The 21,726-nt window shown below is 43.6% G+C and overlaps 1 protein-coding gene across 18 annotated transcripts in view; it reads right to left on the bottom strand.

Annotated features, from left to right (window-relative positions):
* The window catches only part of PPFIBP1 (PPFIB scaffold protein 1), a 120,013-nt gene that overhangs the window by 52,304 nt on the left and 45,983 nt on the right, over positions 1 to 21,726 (bottom strand). For all 18 annotated transcript variants that reach the window (XM_077935707.1, XM_077935708.1, XM_077935711.1 and 15 more), the window contains exon 2: positions 47 to 130. In XM_077935707.1, the coding sequence (XP_077791833.1) occupies positions 47 to 110 (64 nt within the window). In that variant the 5' untranslated portion in view covers positions 111 to 130. The remainder of the gene's footprint in view (positions 1 to 46; positions 131 to 21,726) is intronic.

The raw sequence follows: 21,726 nt of genomic DNA, 5'->3' as shown, positions 1-21,726 counted from the left end.
AGGGCAATCAGGCAGATCAAAAGAAAACATTGGGTTAATGTTCTACCTGCAATAATGCCATCCATCTGTTCCAAAGCAGCGGCCAGCATCTCACTTGCATCACTCATCATTTTCTGGATTCTGCAAATACCTGAAGTAATGAAGCGACAATGTTAAACATGTTTTTCAACCCTTCAGAAGCCACAACTAAATTAAGCAATCTGCAAACGATCATAGAATCAGAGTTGGAATGGACCCCAAGGGTCATCTAGTCCAACTCCTTACTTCACTTCAGCATTTGCAGAACAGGATGTTGTTCCCAACCATGTCCACAGGTGCACGTCACCCAGACCTGCTTTAGGCAAGGCTGGGTTGCTTGGGAACCTAGCGTTTGTGTGGGGAGAGAGATTGCATTCCTGCAGAACGCCTATTTCCAACAGCATGCACAGTTATAGCCTGTCTGGTTTGGAGAACATCTGTTCCCTTCAAAAGCTGGCAGATGAAAAGTTAGCTCACAGGAGAACTGAGGTCTTAACCCTCAAAAACCACATATTTTGCAGTTGTGTCCTGCTAGCTACAATGGGATTTATAAAGAGAACAACAAGGTTTATAGCTTCAGCTCATAACCAGCTGCAAAAATTGCAAGAAAAATGTTGTAAAACTGAACCAGCACACACAAGTTGCGATTCAGGCAGCACACCAGGGGCATGTGGTGGGCCACCAAGTGCTGCCTCCCTGGGACTGCAAAATCAGAGAAACTGTCAAATACTTGGTAAACCAAAGAAAATGGCTGGATGGCTTCATGTGGACTGCTGGTCACCAGCTGCACAGGCTCTACACAACAGAGGCCCCCAATGTTCTCCCCAAGAGCTGTTCTCATTATGTTTTGGGGTTTTATGCAAGATACCACACATTTGCCAGCCACAAGCTTGGAGCTGACAGGTTGTAAAATGTAAGCAGTTTATTTCTGTTAGTGGCTTTTGCTAATCATGCAGAAGCATTTTTCTTCTTTAAAAATACATAGGTTGCCACAAACTACCACAACATGATGTGATAAACACTTTTTTTAAAAAAGGAAGAAGAAGATGCTTTTATTGTTTTATCACTTGTTGTTAGCCATTCTAGGCTCCTTTGAGAAGAAGGGAAAGATATAAATTTAATAAATAAAACAAGAGAGTTTGGAGCCTGCTGTTTGCCGACCAATCAGGGTCTTGTTGCTGGCCTCCATATATGAGCTGAAACATACATTATTAGAAAGGCAAGTAGCACAGCTTTTTGCTTGTGACCACTTCAAACGAGAATCAAAGAGTGAAATGTCCTCCTACAAATCATACAAAACTAGCATGTTACGGAAAGGGCTAGTGCAGGTTTGGCGGAGGGGGTTGGCGTCATTTTTTTCTTTGAAGGTTTACTTTAAATTGCTCCCCCATAACGTAAGAAAACAATCAGATCTCCCACCTAAGTGAAATACTAGCATCCAACAACCGATGCACAAGCAATTTCATGTAATGTATTTTGGCTCTTCAACATTCTTCTATTCTATATTCCCCCTGCACATCCTTATTTTCCACATCCCCAAGAACACATCACAATCCAGCCTCTTCCATTCACACCCTCATCCTTCCCCGCTTCTCATCTCCAGACACCTACGTATTATGAGTGGTGGAAAATATGGTTCTGAATGGGCACTATGTTCAATAGACTACATCAGTGCTGGCACAGACAAAGACACAAAAGAAGATTTAAGCAGCAGCTCCACCGTTGCTTGCAAGGCCACTCCAACACACAGAAGCCTAACAGACCAGAGGCAGCAATCAGAAAGTGCCATGCTAAAGTTCAACTCTCTTGCAGCTTCATTCATAAAGCTTAAATGGAGGATTAACCCTCCCCCTTGTATTTGCAGCCGCTGAACGTTGCTTAATCCCTCAGTTTACATTCTCACTTTTTAGAATTTATTCTAACACCTTGTGAAGTGCAGCAAGAAGCAGACATCTCAGTTACCAAGGAGACAGGGGTGGGATCAAGCCAGCATCTGTGCAAATGATAATGCCATTTCACAAACTGTGTTTGCTGTCACCTCTAAACAAAATTGATGCCTTGATGGGGAGCATCAATTTAATAATTTAGGATTGATTTTGGGAGTTTAGCCAGCTGTAAATTCATATGGTAGACAGTTGCAATCGAAATTATTCAAAATTTACAGACTTTCAGCTGCTTGCAATGAGCAAATCAAACAAAAGCAATTGAAATTGCTCAACACAACAGATGCTTCATTTCCCCAAATTCAGCTGGAAATACAACTTATACTGGCTTCTCCTGTCTCACTATTATTCAACCCCCTGAATAGAATCTGTAACAACAGCACAAATACAACAGGTTTTTTCTCAAACACACCTGATGTAACCAATCAAGGGCTTAATTAGTTGCACCAGGTGTGCTTCAGCTGCCACACACAAAATACCTGAACTGACTAGGGGTTTGCTGAGTGTCAACTTTGGCTGCATGGTAGAAATATAGGTAGGTCAAGAGAATGGTCCAAGAAGGTAAGAGAAGGCGCAGGATACAACAAGATAGCAAAGGCACTGAATGTTGGAAGCATATTTTGCAAGTTCAAAGTTACACTACCTGGACGGGGCAGAAAAAAGAAGCTATCTGAGGCAGCAACCAGATTTCTGAGAGGGCAGGCTGGGGGGAAACCCTCAAGTGACTGCAAAAGAGCTGCAGCAAGACATGGTGGCAGTGGGCACTGAGGTTTCAGTGAACACAGTAAAGCACAAACTAAAACACATATGCTTTCCATGCCAGAACTCTAAGACGTACACCAGTAGTGACCCAAAAGCACAAGAAAAGTCAACTCCAATATACTCAAAATCATATAATGAAGCTGCAGAGTTTTGGGATTCTGTTCTGTGGAGCAACGAAACAAAACCGGAACTTTTCAGCTCCTTGGATCAGTGCTATGTCTGCAGGAAGAAGAATGCTGCATACTCTGAAGAGAACACTCTGCCTACAGTGAAGCATGGTGGTGGCTTAGTGATGCTCTGGGGCTGCTTTGCATCCTCCAGCACTGGAAACTTGCAGCGTGTGGAAGGCAGGCTGGATTCATTGAAGTATCAGGAAATCCTAGGAGGATTGTGAAGAAGCTGACGCTTCGGTGTCACTGGACAATGATCCCAAGCATACCTCAAATTCCACCAAGGTCTGGTTGCAGAAATAGTCCTGGAAGGTTCTACAGTGGCCATCACAGTCACCTGACTTGAACTCCACAGAAAATCTCTGTTGCTCAGATTCCTCAGGAATGCTGCTGGAAGCTGCTATCTGGCTATGGATCTCGTTTACAGCACGTCATAGCAGCCAAAGGCTGCTCTACTAAATACTAAAGATGCTTGCCATGGAGAGGCTGAATACTAGTGAGACTGGACAAGCCAGTGTAAGTTGCAGTTTCAGCTGAATTTGGGGAAACCACCTGAAGCACCTGTTGTGTTGAGCTATTTCATTATTATTATTCTAATTCTTTTCAAAATTTCAAAAAAAAATCTTTTTTAAAAACACACACGCATACAGTGGTACCTCGGGTTAAGAACTTAATTCGTTCTGGAGGTCCATTCTTAACCTGAAACTGTTCTTAACCTGAAGCACCACTTTAGCTAATGGGGCCTCCTGCTACTGCCACGCCGCAATTTCTGTTCTCATCCTGAAGCAAAGTTCTTAACCTGAGGTACTATTTCTGGGTTAGCGGAGTCTGTAACCTGAAGCATATGTAACCCGAGGTACCACTGTATACATATACACACAGACATATACACTTATTTTAGAAAAACCATATTCATATCAATACCTTTATGAGGTTCCCTGAACCCCAGGACTTCCTCCCACCCCTCCCCGGCTTCCAGAATTCTTCCCTTTTAACTGCCTCTAATTACTTTATCTAACTTTGTTATACTCTATTGTTATCCTTTGTTAATTTAAATTACAAGCATTATGTGAATCCTGCTAATGTTTTTAAACTCTCATAGTGTTCTTTAATGTATTCAATAAAGTTATACCATTTTTTTCAGTTCATTGTAAATCATTTCCCAGAAGGGCTCAACTATTTTACATGTCCACCACATATGGTGGAATGTACCCTCCTTAACTTTACACTTCCAACATGTGTTGGTTCTGTTCTTATACATTTTTGCAAGTCTTGTAGGAGTCAGATACCATCTATACATCATTTTCATAATGTTTTCTTTTAATGGACAGCAAGCAGTAAATTTTGATCTTTATTCCTTAGCTTTTCCCATGAGGTAATTTGTATGTTATGTCCCACATCTTTTGCCCAATGAATTATTACAGATTTACTTCTTCATCTTTTGTTTCCCACTCCAGCACCAATTTATATATTTTTGACAGAATTTTTTCATTATTTTCCAGCACTTCTCTCTGCAATCTTGAAAGTTCTTTACCAAAACCAGTTCCTTTATCCAGCCTAAAAATATCATTTAACTGATGATATTGTTTTGGGCTATTTCAATTGCTTTTGTTTGATTTTCTCACTGCAAACAGCTGAAAGTCTGTAAATTTTGAATATAAACCTGATTTGCAATGGAGCTTGACTAATTTTGGTTGCAACTGTCATCGTTTGTAACACTTAGTGAATGGAATACTGGGCCAGCAAGATATAGATGCCTCTGAAGATTAGTTGTCTGGGGTCTGAAATACTGGGGGTTGGAGAGAGAGAAAAGTGTCTTCTCCACTCCCTGTGAAATGTTCCAGGTAAAGAATTTTGGTAGCTTCATTTTTTTATGGAACAGGAGATACAATTCTATACTTTGCTGTACAGGGCACTGGAAAACTTATATAGCTGAGATACCGTAAATTACTAAGGCTTATGCCTGGTACATATTAGCCTTGGTGACAGAACATTTACTGTAAATACAGATACAGCATAAAGCTAAAGCAGAAGGTTCAGGCTGGGAGAAATATCTGGCACGTCCTCGCTTCCACTTCCTTAATGAAGGTCAACCCCATAAAACTAGCGGAAGCTGGCCATCAAAGTGTTATGTGTCATCTACGGCCCAGGTTGCCTGAGCCTATAGATCCACTCCAGTTGCATCAGCAAAAACAGTGTCCTCTCCCTGTCAGTGCTTTACATTTATCCTCACCATAACTCTGCAAGAAAGGTCATCCTTTTTTCTGCTTTACAGACAGGCACAGGAGGTAGCAATTTTAATAAAAAAAATTTAAAATTATATCCCGCCCATCTGGCTGGGTTTCCCCAGCCACTCTGGGTGGCTTACAGCATATATAAAAACACAGCAAAACATCAAACATTGAAAAAACAAAATATCCTATACAAGCAACAAACAAACCAAGAAATCAATAGAAACAAACAACAACAATAACAATAAACAGCTAGCAGTTATTTTAATTTGGGTATAACTGTAAACCCCAAGTAAACATTTAACCAACACCAACCTGACAAAAACAAAACAGAGCAACCAAAATTAGAACTGTTTAAAACATTTTAGCCCGTTGCCCGAAGTCGAGAGTGGTTCCAGCAATGTCCCTCCAGCCTCCCAGGAGCCTTTTAGCTGTTCAGGGTGAGTCTGCCCCCTGCCTCTAAGCCAGATGGAAAGGGGCCTTGCAGCAGAGAGCGGTCTTCCTTCCAGCACCCAGGCAGATAGATAGATACTGCAGCTTATTCCCAGGGCTGTTTCTCACTTTTATGGACTGGGAACTGGCATGTCTTCTGTTACCAATACAGTGGTACCCCGGGTTACAGACGCTTCAGGTTACAGACGCTTCAGGTTACAGACGCTTCAGGTTACAGACTCCGCTAACCCAGAAATAGTACCTCGGGTTAAGAACTTTGCTTCAGGATGAGAACAGAAATTGTGCGGCGGCAGAGCTAAAGTGGTCTTCAGGTTAAGAACAGTTTCAGGTTAAAAACGGACCTCCAGAACAAATTAAGTTCTCAACCCGAGGTACCACTGTACTGGGATAAATCAGTAGCAGCCCTGAGGCTGAGAGTGGCTGTGGTTGTCATATTTCTGTACTCTGGAACCTCAAAAATGGCAGTGTGCTTGTGCAGGTGAGCTTATATAAACACTACGAGTAGGCAACATCCACTGCTGCTTCTAGAAAGGTTGAACTGGAATCTTCTAATGGAGAAGGGGGAACACCATACAAGCAGAGTAATATCAAGGGACTTTTCACAGCATTGAAGCTTGGTCCAATTCATTTTTTTCCTGATCTCTTCTCTGCTTATTTCCAATGAGATGTCTTCTGCATTTCGTCCTCTCGCTGCCATGCTGTGGTTTGCCTTTGCAACCCAAGGGATTTTCTTGGGCGCTTGCATTTTGTCTGCAACGCCATTCAACAGTTGTTTATCACACATCTCATCTGTATCTCCAGACACAAATAGTACAGGAGACTTAATGGACAATAAATCTTCATCCCGAAGTTTAGAGTGAAGCTTTGGCCAATGCAGCGGATAAAACCTTGAATGAAGCTGTCATTATCTTGGTCTGCTTGATGTATCACGGAGGCAGCAGCACACAAGCCACTTGAACAGCCTCCAAGAAAAATGCCAGAAAGTATGTAGTTGCCTGATGATCTTAAATATTCCACAACACCTTTATATGCTTTAGATCAGGGGTAGGCAACCTAAGACCCTGGGGCCGGATGCGGCCCAATCACCTTCTCAATCCGAACTGCGGACGGTCTGGGAATCAGCGTGTTTTTACATGAGTAGAATGTGTCCTTTTATTTAAAATGCATCTCTGGGTTATTTGTGGGGCATAGGTTCATTATTTTTTTCCAAAATATAGTCCGGCCCACCTCATGGTCTGAGGGACAGTGGATCGGCCCACAGCTGAAAAAGGTTGCTGACCCCTGCTTTAGTTCTATAGATGATATTGAAGCTTTTGCAGGTAAATCGCATACACAGAAATCTATGAGAGGCCGGGTAGTTTGCCAAAGATACAAGGTGAGAGAAATTCATATCACCAGATGCTCCGTGAGTGAAAATCACAGCATACAGCAGCTTCTTATCAGGGATGGAGAAAACGGAGTCTAGATATTTGCTTCCAAATGGCATTTCCAACATTGGTGTCTTTTCCCCCCTTTTCTCTTTTTTGTTTATTTTTATATGTGTGTGCTTATCTGAAAAATGTATGTATGTATGTATTTGTATGTATTTTGCTTGTATTTTGTAATAATTATGTTAAATAAAAAATTTTTAAAAATTAAAAAAACCATTGGTGTCTTAAGAGTCACCCATTTTCCTGTTACAATCTGGCAAGTTCGTGTCTCAGAACTCTTAGCTACAAATCAGTTTAGCTTAAGCTGCCCAATACAGTCCAAAAATTTTACTTGGATCTGCCATGTTTTGGTTCAATGCTGTATACCAGAGATGACTGACATGTGTGTCTTGTTCCCATCCCCACATTGTTGGACTATAACGTCTTCCATCCCTGAGCATGGGCCATGCTGGGCTAAGACTAGCAGGAGTGGTCATCCAACAACATCTGGACAGAGACAGCTTAGCCACACCTGCTCTACAAAGTACTGGACCTGGACCTGTTTGGAGAGCCCTGCTGGTATGGGCCTTGGAACACAGCCTTCTCTCAATTGCTCTCTCCCCAACTCTCCTCCCAGCAGCAATTGGGAAAGAACCCACATCAGATAATTCCCCTCCAGGCATTTCCAAATGAAAAGTGTTCCTTGTCTAGAAGGTGGTACTGGGAATTTAGTATCAAATTCTGCATGATTCACTTCTGATACAAAAAACAAGAGAACTTGGCCACTTGGAAGCAAAATGTTGAAGTCATTTGCTTTTGTGAATACACAGGTAAAATCTTAACATTATGGGTTATTGTTATTTTATTTCAGGCAGCTAGGCAGCTACATGTACAGAGAGTATGCAGTCACAAGCTTTAAAAACTAGTTAATCGAAAGATGCCCCATCAATCTGTCTAAAGGAAAGCAGGCTTGAGCATGAACAGTAACCTCTGATTGACAGAGGAGAAAGTTCCTTGCACTTAAAAGCAATGACATACGCCTCTTTCAGTAACCTACTTTCTGAAGTTAGGGAAGCTAAATCTTGAAAAGCAAACAGTAATCTACATGAATGAACTGCACAGGCTAAAAAAAGAGCAGCCAGATCAAAGAGTTGTAAAATTCCACAAGCAGCAGCTTCTTGGGGCATGAAGGCCACATTTGCAATCTCCCTGAAACTGGCATAATAGACCCCTTCGCTCTCTGATCCCATGTGAACAATAAAGAGCCATCATTTCAGGGACCAAAAATAGACAGATGTTAGATACAGACTCATTCATTCAACACAGCTGATAACAGTTTGATTTCAAAATCTGTCTATCCCTACAAGAGGAACCAGTAAGGTTCAAAACACACCAGGAATTGCCTGCTGATGCTTACATAAAAGTAGACATGTACTATGCGGGGTTTCCATTATTTAATTGGGTTGTAGCACATCCCATTGCAAAACTTCAGAACAGGTAACAATATACTAATGGTTCTGGTCTCTCCTGGACTATTGGCCACCAGTAGCCTTCTATCACTTCCAGAAGACCACTCCACCAGGCTCGAGTTTCAGCTAATCTGCAGGGAAAGAAATTATTCCTAGTCTGCATTAAAGGGTGTGGTGGAACAAAGGAGTAAAAGTGGTCCCTTGTACATCTTAGACCTGAGCTATTCAGGGTTTCATAGGCCCCCACAAATACCTTTCCTTCTTTATACAATTCGAGTTCAACACAGACCACAGGACTCACATCCAATAAGAAGTTCAACTGATAAAAATAATAATTTATTATTTATACCCCGTCCATCTGACTGGGTTGCCCAAGCCACTCTAGGCAGCTTTCATCATATATAAAAACACAGTAAAACATTAAACCTTAAAAAGCTTCCCTATACAGGACTGCCTTAAGGTGTTTCTAAATGTTATATAATTACTCATCTCCTTAACATCTGATGGGATGGCATTCCACAGGGCGGGCGCCTCTACCAAGAAGGCCCTCTGAGACTTCCTGCATGGTGGGCAGGAGTCAGATACAGTATGTTCGGGTCCAGTGCCAAAACCAATACTACTCATTCTGTAACCAATAAAAGTTATGGCCTTTTCCTAAAATACTGGTGTCCACGTGTTTTATTCATCAAAGGAGGGCGTGCGGGGCCTTGACACACAATTACTCATCCCCTTAACATCTGATGGAAGCGCATTCCACAGGGCGGGTGCCACTACCAAGAAGGCCCTCTGCCTGGTTCCCTGTAGCTTCACTTCTCGCAGTGTGGAACCTGCCAGAAGTTCCTCAGTGCTGGATCTTAGTGTCCAGGCTAACAATGGGGGTGGAGACGCTTCTTCAGGTATACAGGACCAAGGCCGTTTAGGGCTTTAAAGATCAGCACCAACACTTTAAATTGTGCCCGGAAACATACTGGGAGCCAATGTAGGTCTTTCAAGACCGGTGTTATGTGGTCTCGGTGGCCACTCCCAGTCACCAAACTAGCTGTCACATTCTGGATTAATTGCAGTTTCCTAGTCACCTTCAAAGGTAGCCCCACATAGAGTGCATGCAGTAGTCCAGGCAGGAGATAACCAGAGCATGCACCACTCTGGCGAGACAGTCCACGGGCAGGTAGGGTCTCAGCCTGAGTACCAGGTGGAGCTGGTAGACACAGAATTGACCTGCACCTCCATAGACAGCTGTGAGTCCAAAAAGACTCCTAGGCTGCGTACCTGGTCTTTCAGGGGCACAGTTACCCTATTCAGGACCACGGAGTCCCCCACACCTGCCCGTTCCCTGTCCCCCAGCAACAATACTTCTGGCTTGTTGGATTCAACTGCAATCCACCACTCATCCTCCAACCGCCTCCAGACACTCACACATGACCTTCACTGCCTTCACTGGATCCGGTTTAAAAGAGAGGTAGAGCTGGGTATCATCCGCATACTGGTGAACACCCAGCCCAAACCCCCTGATGATCTCTCCCAGTGGCTTCATATAGATGTTAAAAAGCATGGGAGAGAGGATGGAGCCCTGAGGCACCCCACAAGTGAGCACACTCATCCCCCAACACCACTTTCTGGACATGGCCCAGGAGGAAGGAGCAGAACCACTGTATAACAATGCCCCCAGCTCCCAGCCCCCCATGACGGTCCAGAAGGATACCATGATTATGGTTTGGTTCATAATCCTTCCTCCTAGTGAGGTGTATAAGCTGCCATCTACTGTCATCTATTTCAGTTTTTCTGCAAACTTTATTCAGAATTTAAAGAATCTTTATGCTGCTCTTCAATTAAAATATTTTCAGGCCATTTCAGATGAGCAGCCCCAAAAAACTTTACCTCTTATTGGCACAAGAACTATTGAGGCGAGGAAAAGCCTTCTTCTTTAGTTCTGGCATGGTTCGTGTTCCAGATATGTCCAAATTGTGGTTTGTGCTGAGATGCAAGGGGCATCCTCCTCAGAGTGAGGAGAAATATGTTGGTATTGGGAGCTGCTGGATGATTCAGCCAAAAGCACAATTCAGACACTGAGTCTAACTGGGAAAAGGCACAGCCAGAGCAGTGTATCAAGCAGAGGCACAACAGCCAGACAAGGGAGCCTTTCATAATTTAATTCATTTGTTTTTCACAGAACACTAGCATATATCCTGGAGGTGCACAGTTTGGAAACGACAGACCTTTTTAAATTTGGAATGAGCAGCACAGTATAAAAAAAGAATTAGAGTATGCTTTAGTACCAGCTTGCATCCAAGAGTTCCATGCTCTGCACAGCAAACTGGGAAAGAATGCAACCCCCTCAATGCAGATTAGAGTAGGGGCTGGAACAGCCAGGTACAGATTCCTGGGAAAAACATTTCTCCCACATTAGTCAGTGCTTTGAAACAACACAATAAGAAACAACAGACTACCACTGGGTGGGGGGGAGAGTTCACATGCGACTCAAATGCACTCTATGGTACAAGATGCTATAAAAGAGTTTCAAAAGGGGGGAACACATTTGCGACAACTCAGAACAGATGCTTTTTAACAAGTGGAAACCTGTTCAGTAAAAATGATGTAATGATAGTATCCCTCAAATCCATTTAATATGCGCACACTGTGAACAGACATGTTCTTGCACTAACAGGGTAAATAAAGTGAGCAGGTTGTGGGGAGTCAGATTTTTAGTAGGCTTGTGCTATTTTCATCAGCAGTAGAGAAGATTTAAAGGGGGGGGGGGAGACATAGGTACAAGTACACACATAAACAGGAAAAGAAATCCTTCAGCACAAAAAATGTCCCGACATCAGTAAAGAGCATCAATAAGGACTTTGCCACAGTTCATATGCATTTTTCAAATTGCTTTGAAGGACCATTTCAAACAGACATTCACTCTTACTTTCCCAAAACAACACAGACAAATAATCCATGCCAATTCCTGCACTCCCCACTGAACACCTTGTTCGGCTTAACAATTCGTCAAGGCTAGACAGCAAAAGCCAATTTCAAGCCAAAGTAAATTTCCATTATCAGTCAAGAACTACTTTATCAGCTATTGACATTCCAGTTGTGTTGCGTACCTATACATGAGGCCACTTCTTAAAGCTGGCAGAGAGAGGCTTCATTTCTAAAGGATAAATCAAAACCCTTCTTGGCTAAATGAGCTGTATGGATGTACTCTGAAACAAATATTTGTGAAGAAAAAGAACAAAATTCCTGCAACAAACAGCATTGCTTTACACACATAGTAAAGGTAAAGGTACCCCTGCCCGTACGGGCCAGTCTTGCCAGACTCTAGGGTTGTGCGCTCATCTCACTCTATAGGCCGGGAGCCAGCGCTGTCCGCAGACACTTCCGGGTCACGTGGCCAGCGTGACAAGCTGCATCTGGCGAGCCAGAGCAGCACACGGAACGCCGTTTACCTTCCCGCTAGTAAGCGGTCCCTATTTATCTACTTGCACCCGGGGGTGCTTTCGAACTGCTAGGTTGGCAGGTGCTGGGACCGAACGACGGGAGCACACCCCGCCGCAGGGATTCGAACTGCCGACCATACGATCGGCAAGTCCTAGGCGCTGAGGTTTTACCCACAGCGCCACCTGCGTCCCTTTTACACACATAGGATGGAAATATTTCCCTACACAAAGATTACAGCAGTCTGCTAAGAGCCGTGCCTCAAATATGGACTTTAGAACGCAATCAGAAAGGTTTAAACAAATTGTATAGTTTGTCACTGTGCTGTAGAGGGAAGTGTGGGGCAGAAGAGCCCATCCAGGAGAAGGAAAACTCTGTTTCTAGACATACAGTGGTGTCTCGCAAGACGAAATTAATCCGTTCCGCGAGTCTCTTCGTCTTGCGGTTTTTTTCGTCTTGCGAAGCACGGCTATTAGTGACTTAGCGGCTATTAACGGCTTAGCGGCTATTAACGGCTTAGCGGCTTTAAGAAAAAGGAAACAAACTCGCAAGAACTCGCAAGATGTTTCGTCTTGCGAAGCAAGCCCATAGGGAAATTCGTCTTGCAGAATGACTCAAAAAACGGAAAACCCTTTCGTCTAGCGAATTTTTAGTCTTGCGAGGCATTCGTCTTGCGGGGCACCACTGTAAATCTGGAGTGCACCCTAACCCTAACCCTAACCCTAACCCAAAGACTGTTGGATGGAACCTTGTACGCCGCCTTCCAGCAACTCCTGCAGCCAAGCGGGTGCCAAAAGTCTGCTTTCCTTTGGACCACATCAGCAAGGCTGGGAGGGGACTCTTGTCATCTGTGCAGCCCAGGACCTCCAGACACACGGCCCAGACTTGTGCCCCAGGAACTGCTGCTAACACAGCGATTAGACTTAGAATAGAATCATAGAGTTGGAATAGACCACAAGGGCCATCGAGTCCAACCCCCTGGCAAGCAGGAAACACTTCACCCCCAGAGGCACACTCCACTGTCTCTCAATACAGATGGATGCCAACAATAGTCTACCCTGTCCCACCACATCTGTGCCATCCACACAGCCCCTGCATTCTAGTTAAGGGTGGAAAGAAGGGAGAATTGTGCCAGATAGGAGATAATTCTGGACAAGGCTCCCCAATACACTTTGCTACCCAAGATAAAGGAAAGATTGGCACAGATACACACCCCAGTGTCACATACCGAAACCTGGCTGCTGGCCTGACTGCTGACTCTTATCTCAACACTGGTGACAGGCTAGTGTCCTCCACTGCACCTGAGCCAAGACAGACTGCATAACATACACAGGTCTGCCACCCAACAGAGGGGAGAGGTCATGAGGCTTAGGAGGGATAGCCAGGGGGCTGTCACAGCTGCCCCCCAACATCCGCCACTTGAGATTAATCACCTGACTTCCCCTAATGGTGGGGCCAGCCCTGGTTCTGAAGCACTCTTGATTTTGGCTATACGGCTGGAAGCAAACTGTTGGGGTCTTATGTACCTGCCTCTTAGTTCTAGGGCAGGGATGGGGAACAGGCAGCCTTCCATATGTTGCTGGAGTAGAAATCCCATCATCCCTGATCATTTGCCACACTGGCTGGGCAACAACATCTGGAGGCCTGCAGTTTTACTTATCGTTAAGCAAGCTCCAGTAAAATATCTGAACCTAGCACACCTTTCAAGTTGGCAGTGGCAGGGAGAGATTCACAGCTGTGCCTTGGCTATATTCAAAACTAAAATTGTTTACAGATGTATTTTGTAAGGGGGGAGATTTGTACCAATAGGGCATGTTGGGTTTTTCAACTTCCAAATTCTAAAAATGAGGGGTGTTAAAAAGCTGTAATATGACTTGGGAATTCAAAATATATTTTGGTTAGATTAATATAATTTAATTTTGCTTGGTAAGTAAAATATGTGCAAACTTGCACAGAAATCATTAAAAATGATTGCCAAGTATTTCCAGTTCTATTCCATCATAATCATCATTATTATTATTATTATTAAGCATTACTTGACATTTTCAGAAGGTAAAATCAAAATTCTTTGGTTTTCCAAAAACATTTTATATGCTTCTTCATCAAATGTAGACTTAAAAAGCTAAATGTTGTGCAGTCACACAAAAAATAGTAGACTTGAATTCCTTACACTCCCAATAACATTTTTAAGACCCTGCACTGAATAAATTTTCAAAAATTAAGTTTCACCCCTTCAAATGAGACACCCTATTGTACCAAGGAGTCCTGAACCATTTGAGTCTCCTGCTCCCAGGAAGCCTGAAGTTATTTAATTCAGTTTATGAGAACTGGGCCTAAAAAGAGGAGCAACTAATCAAAATGATATTCCAGCTTTCAAATGTCAAAGAAGAAAGGAAGATACTGTAAGCAGTTTGTGCCTTTTTTTCAATCCTGCAGCAAAACCAAACCACAGATGCCAAGCAATTCAACCAACCTTTTAATGAGAGAGTGAACATTTTATATTATAGAAAGCGCATACGCATGAAAATATAGCACGACATTCTTAACATTCTTAGGTGAATTCTAATACCTGTTTAGCTATTTTGCATATCTCTTGCAGGACTGCTGTCCAGAACGGTTGGATTTTAGAGCATTCCCCCCACATGTGGAGGTGTGTGTGTGTGGAGGCGCAGCCTCTACAATATCTTGGTGAGGTTTCTGGGCGTAGCGGTGCCAGTTTCCGTGGTGTTAAGTACCACCTGTAGATGAGATGCAGCCCTCTTTCTAGTCAGAGGGACTGTGCTGGATCTCTCTGTGATCCGTATTTAGTGAAGGAGGAAAGGGAGGGAAAGTATAACCTTTTATCACTTCTTGGCCACGGTGTCAGCAAGCTGGTAAAATACTTTCAGAAGTTAAAATTACCCTCAGTTAAAACTATAAATTGTGTCTGCTGTAATTAGAAATTGAATACTTAAGTTTGGTTGAGAATGTTATTTTATTTAACTTTTAAGTTTACTGTTTCTCCTTTCCCAAAGAAAAATGAGTACCATCTGAAAGATAGCATATCTCAAACAGATTTAAGATAACTCTATGAAGATTCTCCAACAGCTACAAAAAAAAACCCCTGGTGTTTACTCATTTACATTCTTTTGAACTTAATCTGGTCACCTCCACACAAACCTCATCCTTTGGGTAAATATACTTTAGATATTTCATTGCTTAATTATGCAGCAAAACATTCCTACTGCTTATATTATTTATGCATTGAAAATCAATATACCCATTTTTCTGAGACATTCCACTTGGATCAGCAGATCTAGAGGGAGGGGGAAACAATCAAACCATTCATTTATGGATCTCCAGCTGCTAATGTAAGCAAGGAAATGCCGCACATTCCCCTAGCATGGTATTGACACAGTCATGAGGCTATGAAACAAACGAGCAGAATATGTGAGCATCTTTCAGAGAGCTCTTCCAAAAGGAAAAGAATCAATTGCCTCTCCAATGTATTAGCAAAACACCAAAATCTTTTACTATACACTTTGACAAAACTTAAGACAAAGGCTACCATAGAACCATAGAATGTAACTGGGGATGCAGGTGGCGCTGTGGTCTAAACCACTGAGCCTTGGGCTTGCTGATCGGAAGGTCAGCAGTTCAAATCTGTGCAATGGGGTGAGCTCCCATTGCTCTGTCCCAGCTTTTGCCAACCTAGCAGTTCAAAACCACACCAGTGCAAGTAGATGAATAGGTACTGCTCCGGTGGGAAGGTAAACGGCATTTCTGTGCACTCTGGCACTTGTCACGGTGTCCTGTTGTGCCAGAAGCAGTTTAGTCATGCTGGCCACATGACCCAGAAAGCAGTCTTGTGGACAAATGCCAGCTCCCTCAGTCTGAAAACAAGATGAGTGCCACACTCCACAGTAGCCTTTGGCTGGACTTCACTGTCCAGGGGTTCTTTACCTTTTCTTTTTTTAACCTTTACTTGGGATGGAATGTACCTGTGACCAGATTTATATCATCATCATATTTTCAAGTCTTTCTGGGCTTGTGCTTCACAGCGACACACCCCGAAGAAAAAAGTACCAGCAGACTTGGGGTTAACCAAGAATGGTGATAAATGTAGAAAGAACCATCTCATTTAAAAAAGGAGAGCTGTCCACACACATAAAGAAATTAACCGCTGGTTGATAGCTCAGCTGGTAGAGCATGAAAGTCTTAATCTCACAGTCATGGGCTTGAGCCCCACACTGGGCAAAGGATTCCTCCATGGGGGGGTGGACTAGATGACCCTCATGTTCCCTTCCAATTCTATGATTCTACTTCATTAACTGTACATTTGAGATGGCACAATTCTATGAAGTATAGCTGGATCAGCATGGTCAAACACGCCTTTTTTCGCAGCCCTCAGCAACATGTGATGTCGCCGTCGTCCTCGCAGCCCCCACACTGCCTTCCCAAAGCCGGGTGAGGAGGTGCTCGACTTTGGGTCCTCCAGACTCCTTCCCAAAACCTAGTTAGCACTTTCCCAGATTTGGGGAGGAGGCAAGGGGGCTCCAGGATCCTGCCAGAGCTGTGTACCCCCTTCCCAAAGCCTGATGCCTTGCTCTACTAGTTTGGAAAAGGCGGCACAAGGGGTGGGGATGGTCAAATTTTGGCCCCCCTCCCACCCCTATTATTATTATTATTATTATTATTATTATTATTATTATTATTATTACCCCAACCATCTGGCTGGGTTTCCCCAGCCATGCAACAAGGCAGTGTGCGGCCCAAAAATTCTATGTCAAACTAATCTTGTGCCCCCCCCCCCCCAGTATGAAATGTTGGGTGGGCCTGGGCTAGAGCTAGGCACACGTGTGTTGAACCCCTGCAAAAACAAAGAAACAAACACAAAGAGAACCCAAACTCACATACAGTCCAATGATGACTGAGCAGGTACAGTAGGCACAAAATGGTGACTGCCAGTGGACAGGAAAACACTGTGTTTGTGGATGAGACAGAATGGGTTGAGCCCTGAAGGGAAGCACTCCAACTTTCCTTGCGGGGTCCCAGTTGCATATGCTAACAATGATCTCAATTATCTGAGGGACAGTCCTTACAGGACCATTCACACAAAAGAGGGAGGCTTCAGGAGAAGACAAGGTTTGCAGCAGTATTTCTGGGGGGGGGGGGGGACCCAGGGGAGATTTTTCCCCTCCCCTAAAAAAAGCACTGCAATGTGAGCTGATCATGCTCAGTGGGCACAGAATGCTGCCTCACTGCTGGAGGAAAGCAGGGCGAGGCAGGAAGAAAACAATCTCGGAAGCTGACCATTAAACCCTGCCATTACACTGTACAGAATTTTAGAACAACAACTAGAAAACACAAAAGCAAACAGCTGTGGCTTGAAAGAAAACTGAAAAGTCTGTTCGGTGTTTGTCAACCTTCCCCGTCCTGTTGCCCGGAAGTAACGCAGGGAGCAAGGCAAAGTCTTCCCAAATATACCTGCCAGGCCTGTAACACTGGAAGCACAGGGCATTTGCCACTTTTCACTCATCTTGACAGAAAAATTACACACAGCAGCTTGCGGCATTTTCACTAGACAAGGAGAAATTCTGTTTTGTTTAAATATATACTGTTTGTTTGGCACCTCAACGACCTAGGTGCTTTTCCAAAATACAACGAGAAACCAACTTGTGCCCAAAGCTGCCTACAGCCAACTTCAAAACATGGTGTTGGAGCAGTTTTTCTTGCTCCTCAGTTTTTGTAAGAGGCAGATCTTCTTGTTTTGCCAGCTCTACCCGCAATCAATCTTCTTGTCCTCTGGCACCAGAGGGAAGATTTACACCCAATCTTCTGGGCTTCACAGGGATTTGTGCCAGCAGAATGCTGCTGCAAATCTCCAGCGCCCCTTTGTTCCAATGGGCTTCTGTCAAATGGAGCAAGCCCACTGTTGCAAGAGATACACACACCAAGGATCACGCCCCAAAGCCGTAACGCTGGCAGGGATTTCAGACTGTCACCTTCATCTGAAATATACACACCTTCTCCTCTCACACACATTTTTATCTCTTCATTCTGTCTCTCCAAGGAGCTGAAGGTGCCAGATGTGAAAGCTACCCCATTTTGCCCTCACAGCAATTCTATGAGGTTTCTTCAGGTAAAGCAGAGATCGGCACCTGTGGCCCTCTAGGGGTTGTTGGACTCCAATCCCCATTACCCAGTGCAACCAATGGGATAATGGGAGTTGTAGTTCCCCGCTAAGGGATTGTGATTTGTCCAACACCACCCAGTATGCTTCACAGCTAAGCACAGATTTCAACCCAAGTCTACCTAGCTGAGAATCATCACCACTCTGTTAATACCTGCTTCACATAGATGCAACAGAAACTAAAATCTCCAGTTTAAGTCTGAATGTCAAAACTATGCTCCACAGGGAAGGGCGATACAACCCTTTCTATAAATTAGCAGCGGCTGCAGAATTTCTGATTGAAATTTATTCTAGCAGCTGGTGCTTCTACATCTCTTATTAGATGCTCATTAGAATCATAGAAGTTGGAAAGGACCCTGCAGGTATCCCATAAGGGAATAAACCTGCAACCTTGGAGTTTTCAGCACCACACTCTAACCAACCGAGCTATTTAAGACACAGAGACTGCTTAATTTTCAGAAACTATATACATTTGATTCAGGCAGTTACTCAAGTAAGAATTTGTACCCTGGTGCCAACAATGGCATTTGGGTCACTATTTATTTCATCAACTATGCTGAATACTAGAACTATGTTTTTCAAAGTAACAAGGTTAAGTATGTGGCAGGAGAAACAGTTAAGATACCAGAAGAACCTCAACAATGTAAAAAAGGAAAAGAAAAAGGAATATGTTCAACAGTCCATGACAGGCGTGAAACAAGATGTGATTTGTTTTATCTGACCAAAACAAGGAAGTAGCTTTATTTGCAAATGCAACTGAAATTCCTTATCAAACTGAGCTATGGGTTCACTTCTTTTGAACAGAAACAGCTTTGTTTCTCTTCAGCAGAAGAAACCCTCAACTGGACTACACCAGTATGCTCTCCAGTACCTCCTATGCTGCCTGTGAAAAGTCTCAATAAATATTCCCTTTATAAAAAATCCAGTTTGCTCTTCCTGCTCAGTTCCTATCTGAACAGGCTCACCCTCTCCTACATTGTAAACATGCCCACATTTCGCTGGATATCAGGAGCGGCTGTCCTGATATCCTCCTCCATTTTATTCTGAGCACAGGAAAAGTGCTCTCTGGGAGCAAGCAAAGTGACAACTGGTACAGGTGACTTTTTCACATTATTGGAGGCACCTGGTTGGGCGGGAAGGAGGAAAGAGATGCCTAAGCTATTTATGGATCTCCCTCTTTCTCTGCTCTTTTAGGTGTGGCAGCTCCTTTGTATATGCCACACCTATCCTAAGAGCCATGCTGGATCAGGCCAAGGCCTGTTTTCACAGCATCCGCTGAAAACATCATCCTGTTCTCAGTGGCCAACCAGATACCCCTGGGAAGCCCACAAGCAGAACCCACCTGTAACTGGTATTCAGGGCATAGTGCCTCCAGCAGCCCCCATGGCTAGGAGCCACTGATAACCTGACCCTCTATGAATCTGAAAATTCTGTTTTCAAGCCACTCAAGTTGGTGATCATCATTACATCATGTGCAAGGAAATTTGACAGGTTAACTATGTGTGAGCATGGAATACGGTGTAAAGTTCTGGTCGTTGCACCTCAAAGAAGGATACTGTAGAGAGAAAATTCAGAAATGGGAAACCTAAGCGACTGAGGGGCTGGAACAACTTCCTTATGAGGAAAGATTGCTACAGCTTGGGCTTTCTGGTTTAGGGAAAAGGTCAAGGGGAATATGAAAGTGGTGTATAAGATTGTGCAGGGGTGGCATATACCGTTTTGCCTCTTGAGGTAAAATAGGAACCTGCCCCCCCCCACTGCCCCCCAATGAAGGTGACAGTTGGAAGCTTCAGAGCAGACAAAAGCAACTTTGAGGTGCAACGACCAGAACTTTACACCGTATTCCAAGTCTGGTGTCACCATAGATTTGCGTAATGAAATTATGATACTGCCAAGTTTATCTTCAATCCTTTCCCTGGAATGCAATTCACATTTTTCATGCTGTCACACACTGGATCACTACATTCACATGTGTTTTAGTTAAAATAATTTTATGAGGATTGCCTCTCTTTTGAGGCAAAAAGTCATGCGACCGTAACAGAACATCTCCCAAGTTACTGGAATAGCACCATCATAATCATTGGGCTCACTGCCGGGTGAACTCATAACAAAATACTCATCTACACAGTACATAAGAACTTAGGAGCATGAGAATTGCCTTGATGGATCAGTTCAGAAGTCTTGCAAGACACTCCTGAGAAGCTCACACAAAAGTCAGGATAGCAATTTTCTCTCTCCTTTATACCTTTTCTGCTTCACAAATATTTCACACTGGAATTCTATCTTTAGAGTCAATATTATTTAAGACTCAGAAATAGAATTGTTTTTAGTGGTGCTTATATTTAGTTCTTAAATGCTCTGTACTTAGTTTCCATGGATAAAATTACAACACTGATGTGAGCGTTCAACTCTCCCCTACTCAGACATCATGGTGACGAACAGGCGGGGGGGACGGGGGGACGGGACAGGAGGCAGCATCTAACTATTCTATTCTTAGGTTTACAGAATGAAGTGAAAATGCTACTCATAAGAGTATTGACACCCTAGCAGTTCCAAAAGTATAATAGGGTATTTCCAGATATCTCACCTCTCCCTTCAGAGAATAACAGATTTATTTCCATGGCGACATTTTTCCTGGCCTAGCCAAGCATAGGGGGGGGAAGTTTCCTCATTGAGCAAGTGATTCACATCTCAGCCATACATGAGCAGTTGATCCCCCCCCCACACACACACACAGTTGAAAAACTCATGTCAGGAAAGGAGGAAAAGAGGACATTTTCAAAGCTACACATAAAAGCCATAAATTACTGAGGGCAAAGGTGGGGGGGGGGGTATTTTCTTTTGTAGTTTATTCTTGCTGTTTGTAAAATATAAAAAGTGATGTTATTCATTTTGCAACAAACAAACAAACAACACCCCCCCAAAAAAAAACCTGAGGAAGAAAGTCAGCTGGGACCAGAAGTCAGAAGCAAAATTTAGTAATGACTAAATATAGCCTCTAGAATGTTGTTGGAATTACACCTCTCCTCAGTCACAACCAGCATGTCCAGTGCTCAGGGATGGTGGGAGTTTGAGTCCAGCAGCACATAGAGGGCACTCGGGTCTCTTATCCGTGGTCTATACATTCAGAGCTTATTCCCACTTCCCTTTCCTTTGCTCTTTCCAGGCACAGTATGTACTTTAAAACGCCAAGTCCGAGCAGCCTATTTTGCAATGGAGCTTTCCCCATGAAAACCCGCTCTTTAAAGCTCAATTGGAGCAAATGGCAATCCACGGATAACCTGACTTAATGTTTGCTCCACCTGAGTGAGCCAGTGTGGTGTAGTGGTTCAGAGCGGTGGACTCGTAATCTGGGGAACCGGGTTCGCGTCTCCGCTCCTCCACCTGCAGCTGCTGGGTGACCTTGGGCCAGTCACACTTCTCTGAAGTCTCTCAGCCCCACTCACCTCATAGAGTGTTTGTTGTGGGGGAGGAAGGGAAAAGGAGATTGTTAGCCGCTTTGAGACTCCTTAAAGGGAGTGAAAGGCGGGATATCAAATCCAAACTCTTCTGAGTGCTAAAGCGAGGTTTTTCCAAGGAGAAAGCTCCAGGGCAAAACAAAAACAAAACCCAGTAGTCAGACACAGAGCTTTAAGTGTGGACCTGTGCCTGGAAAGAGCAGGGCAAAAGG

Source organism: Podarcis muralis, chromosome 10 (genome assembly GCF_964188315.1).
Source record: "Podarcis muralis chromosome 10, rPodMur119.hap1.1, whole genome shotgun sequence".
Taxonomy (NCBI): Eukaryota; Metazoa; Chordata; class Lepidosauria; order Squamata; family Lacertidae; genus Podarcis; species Podarcis muralis.
The sequence above is the reverse complement of the archived record's forward strand: the minus strand, read 5'-3'. Positions and strand labels throughout refer to the sequence as shown.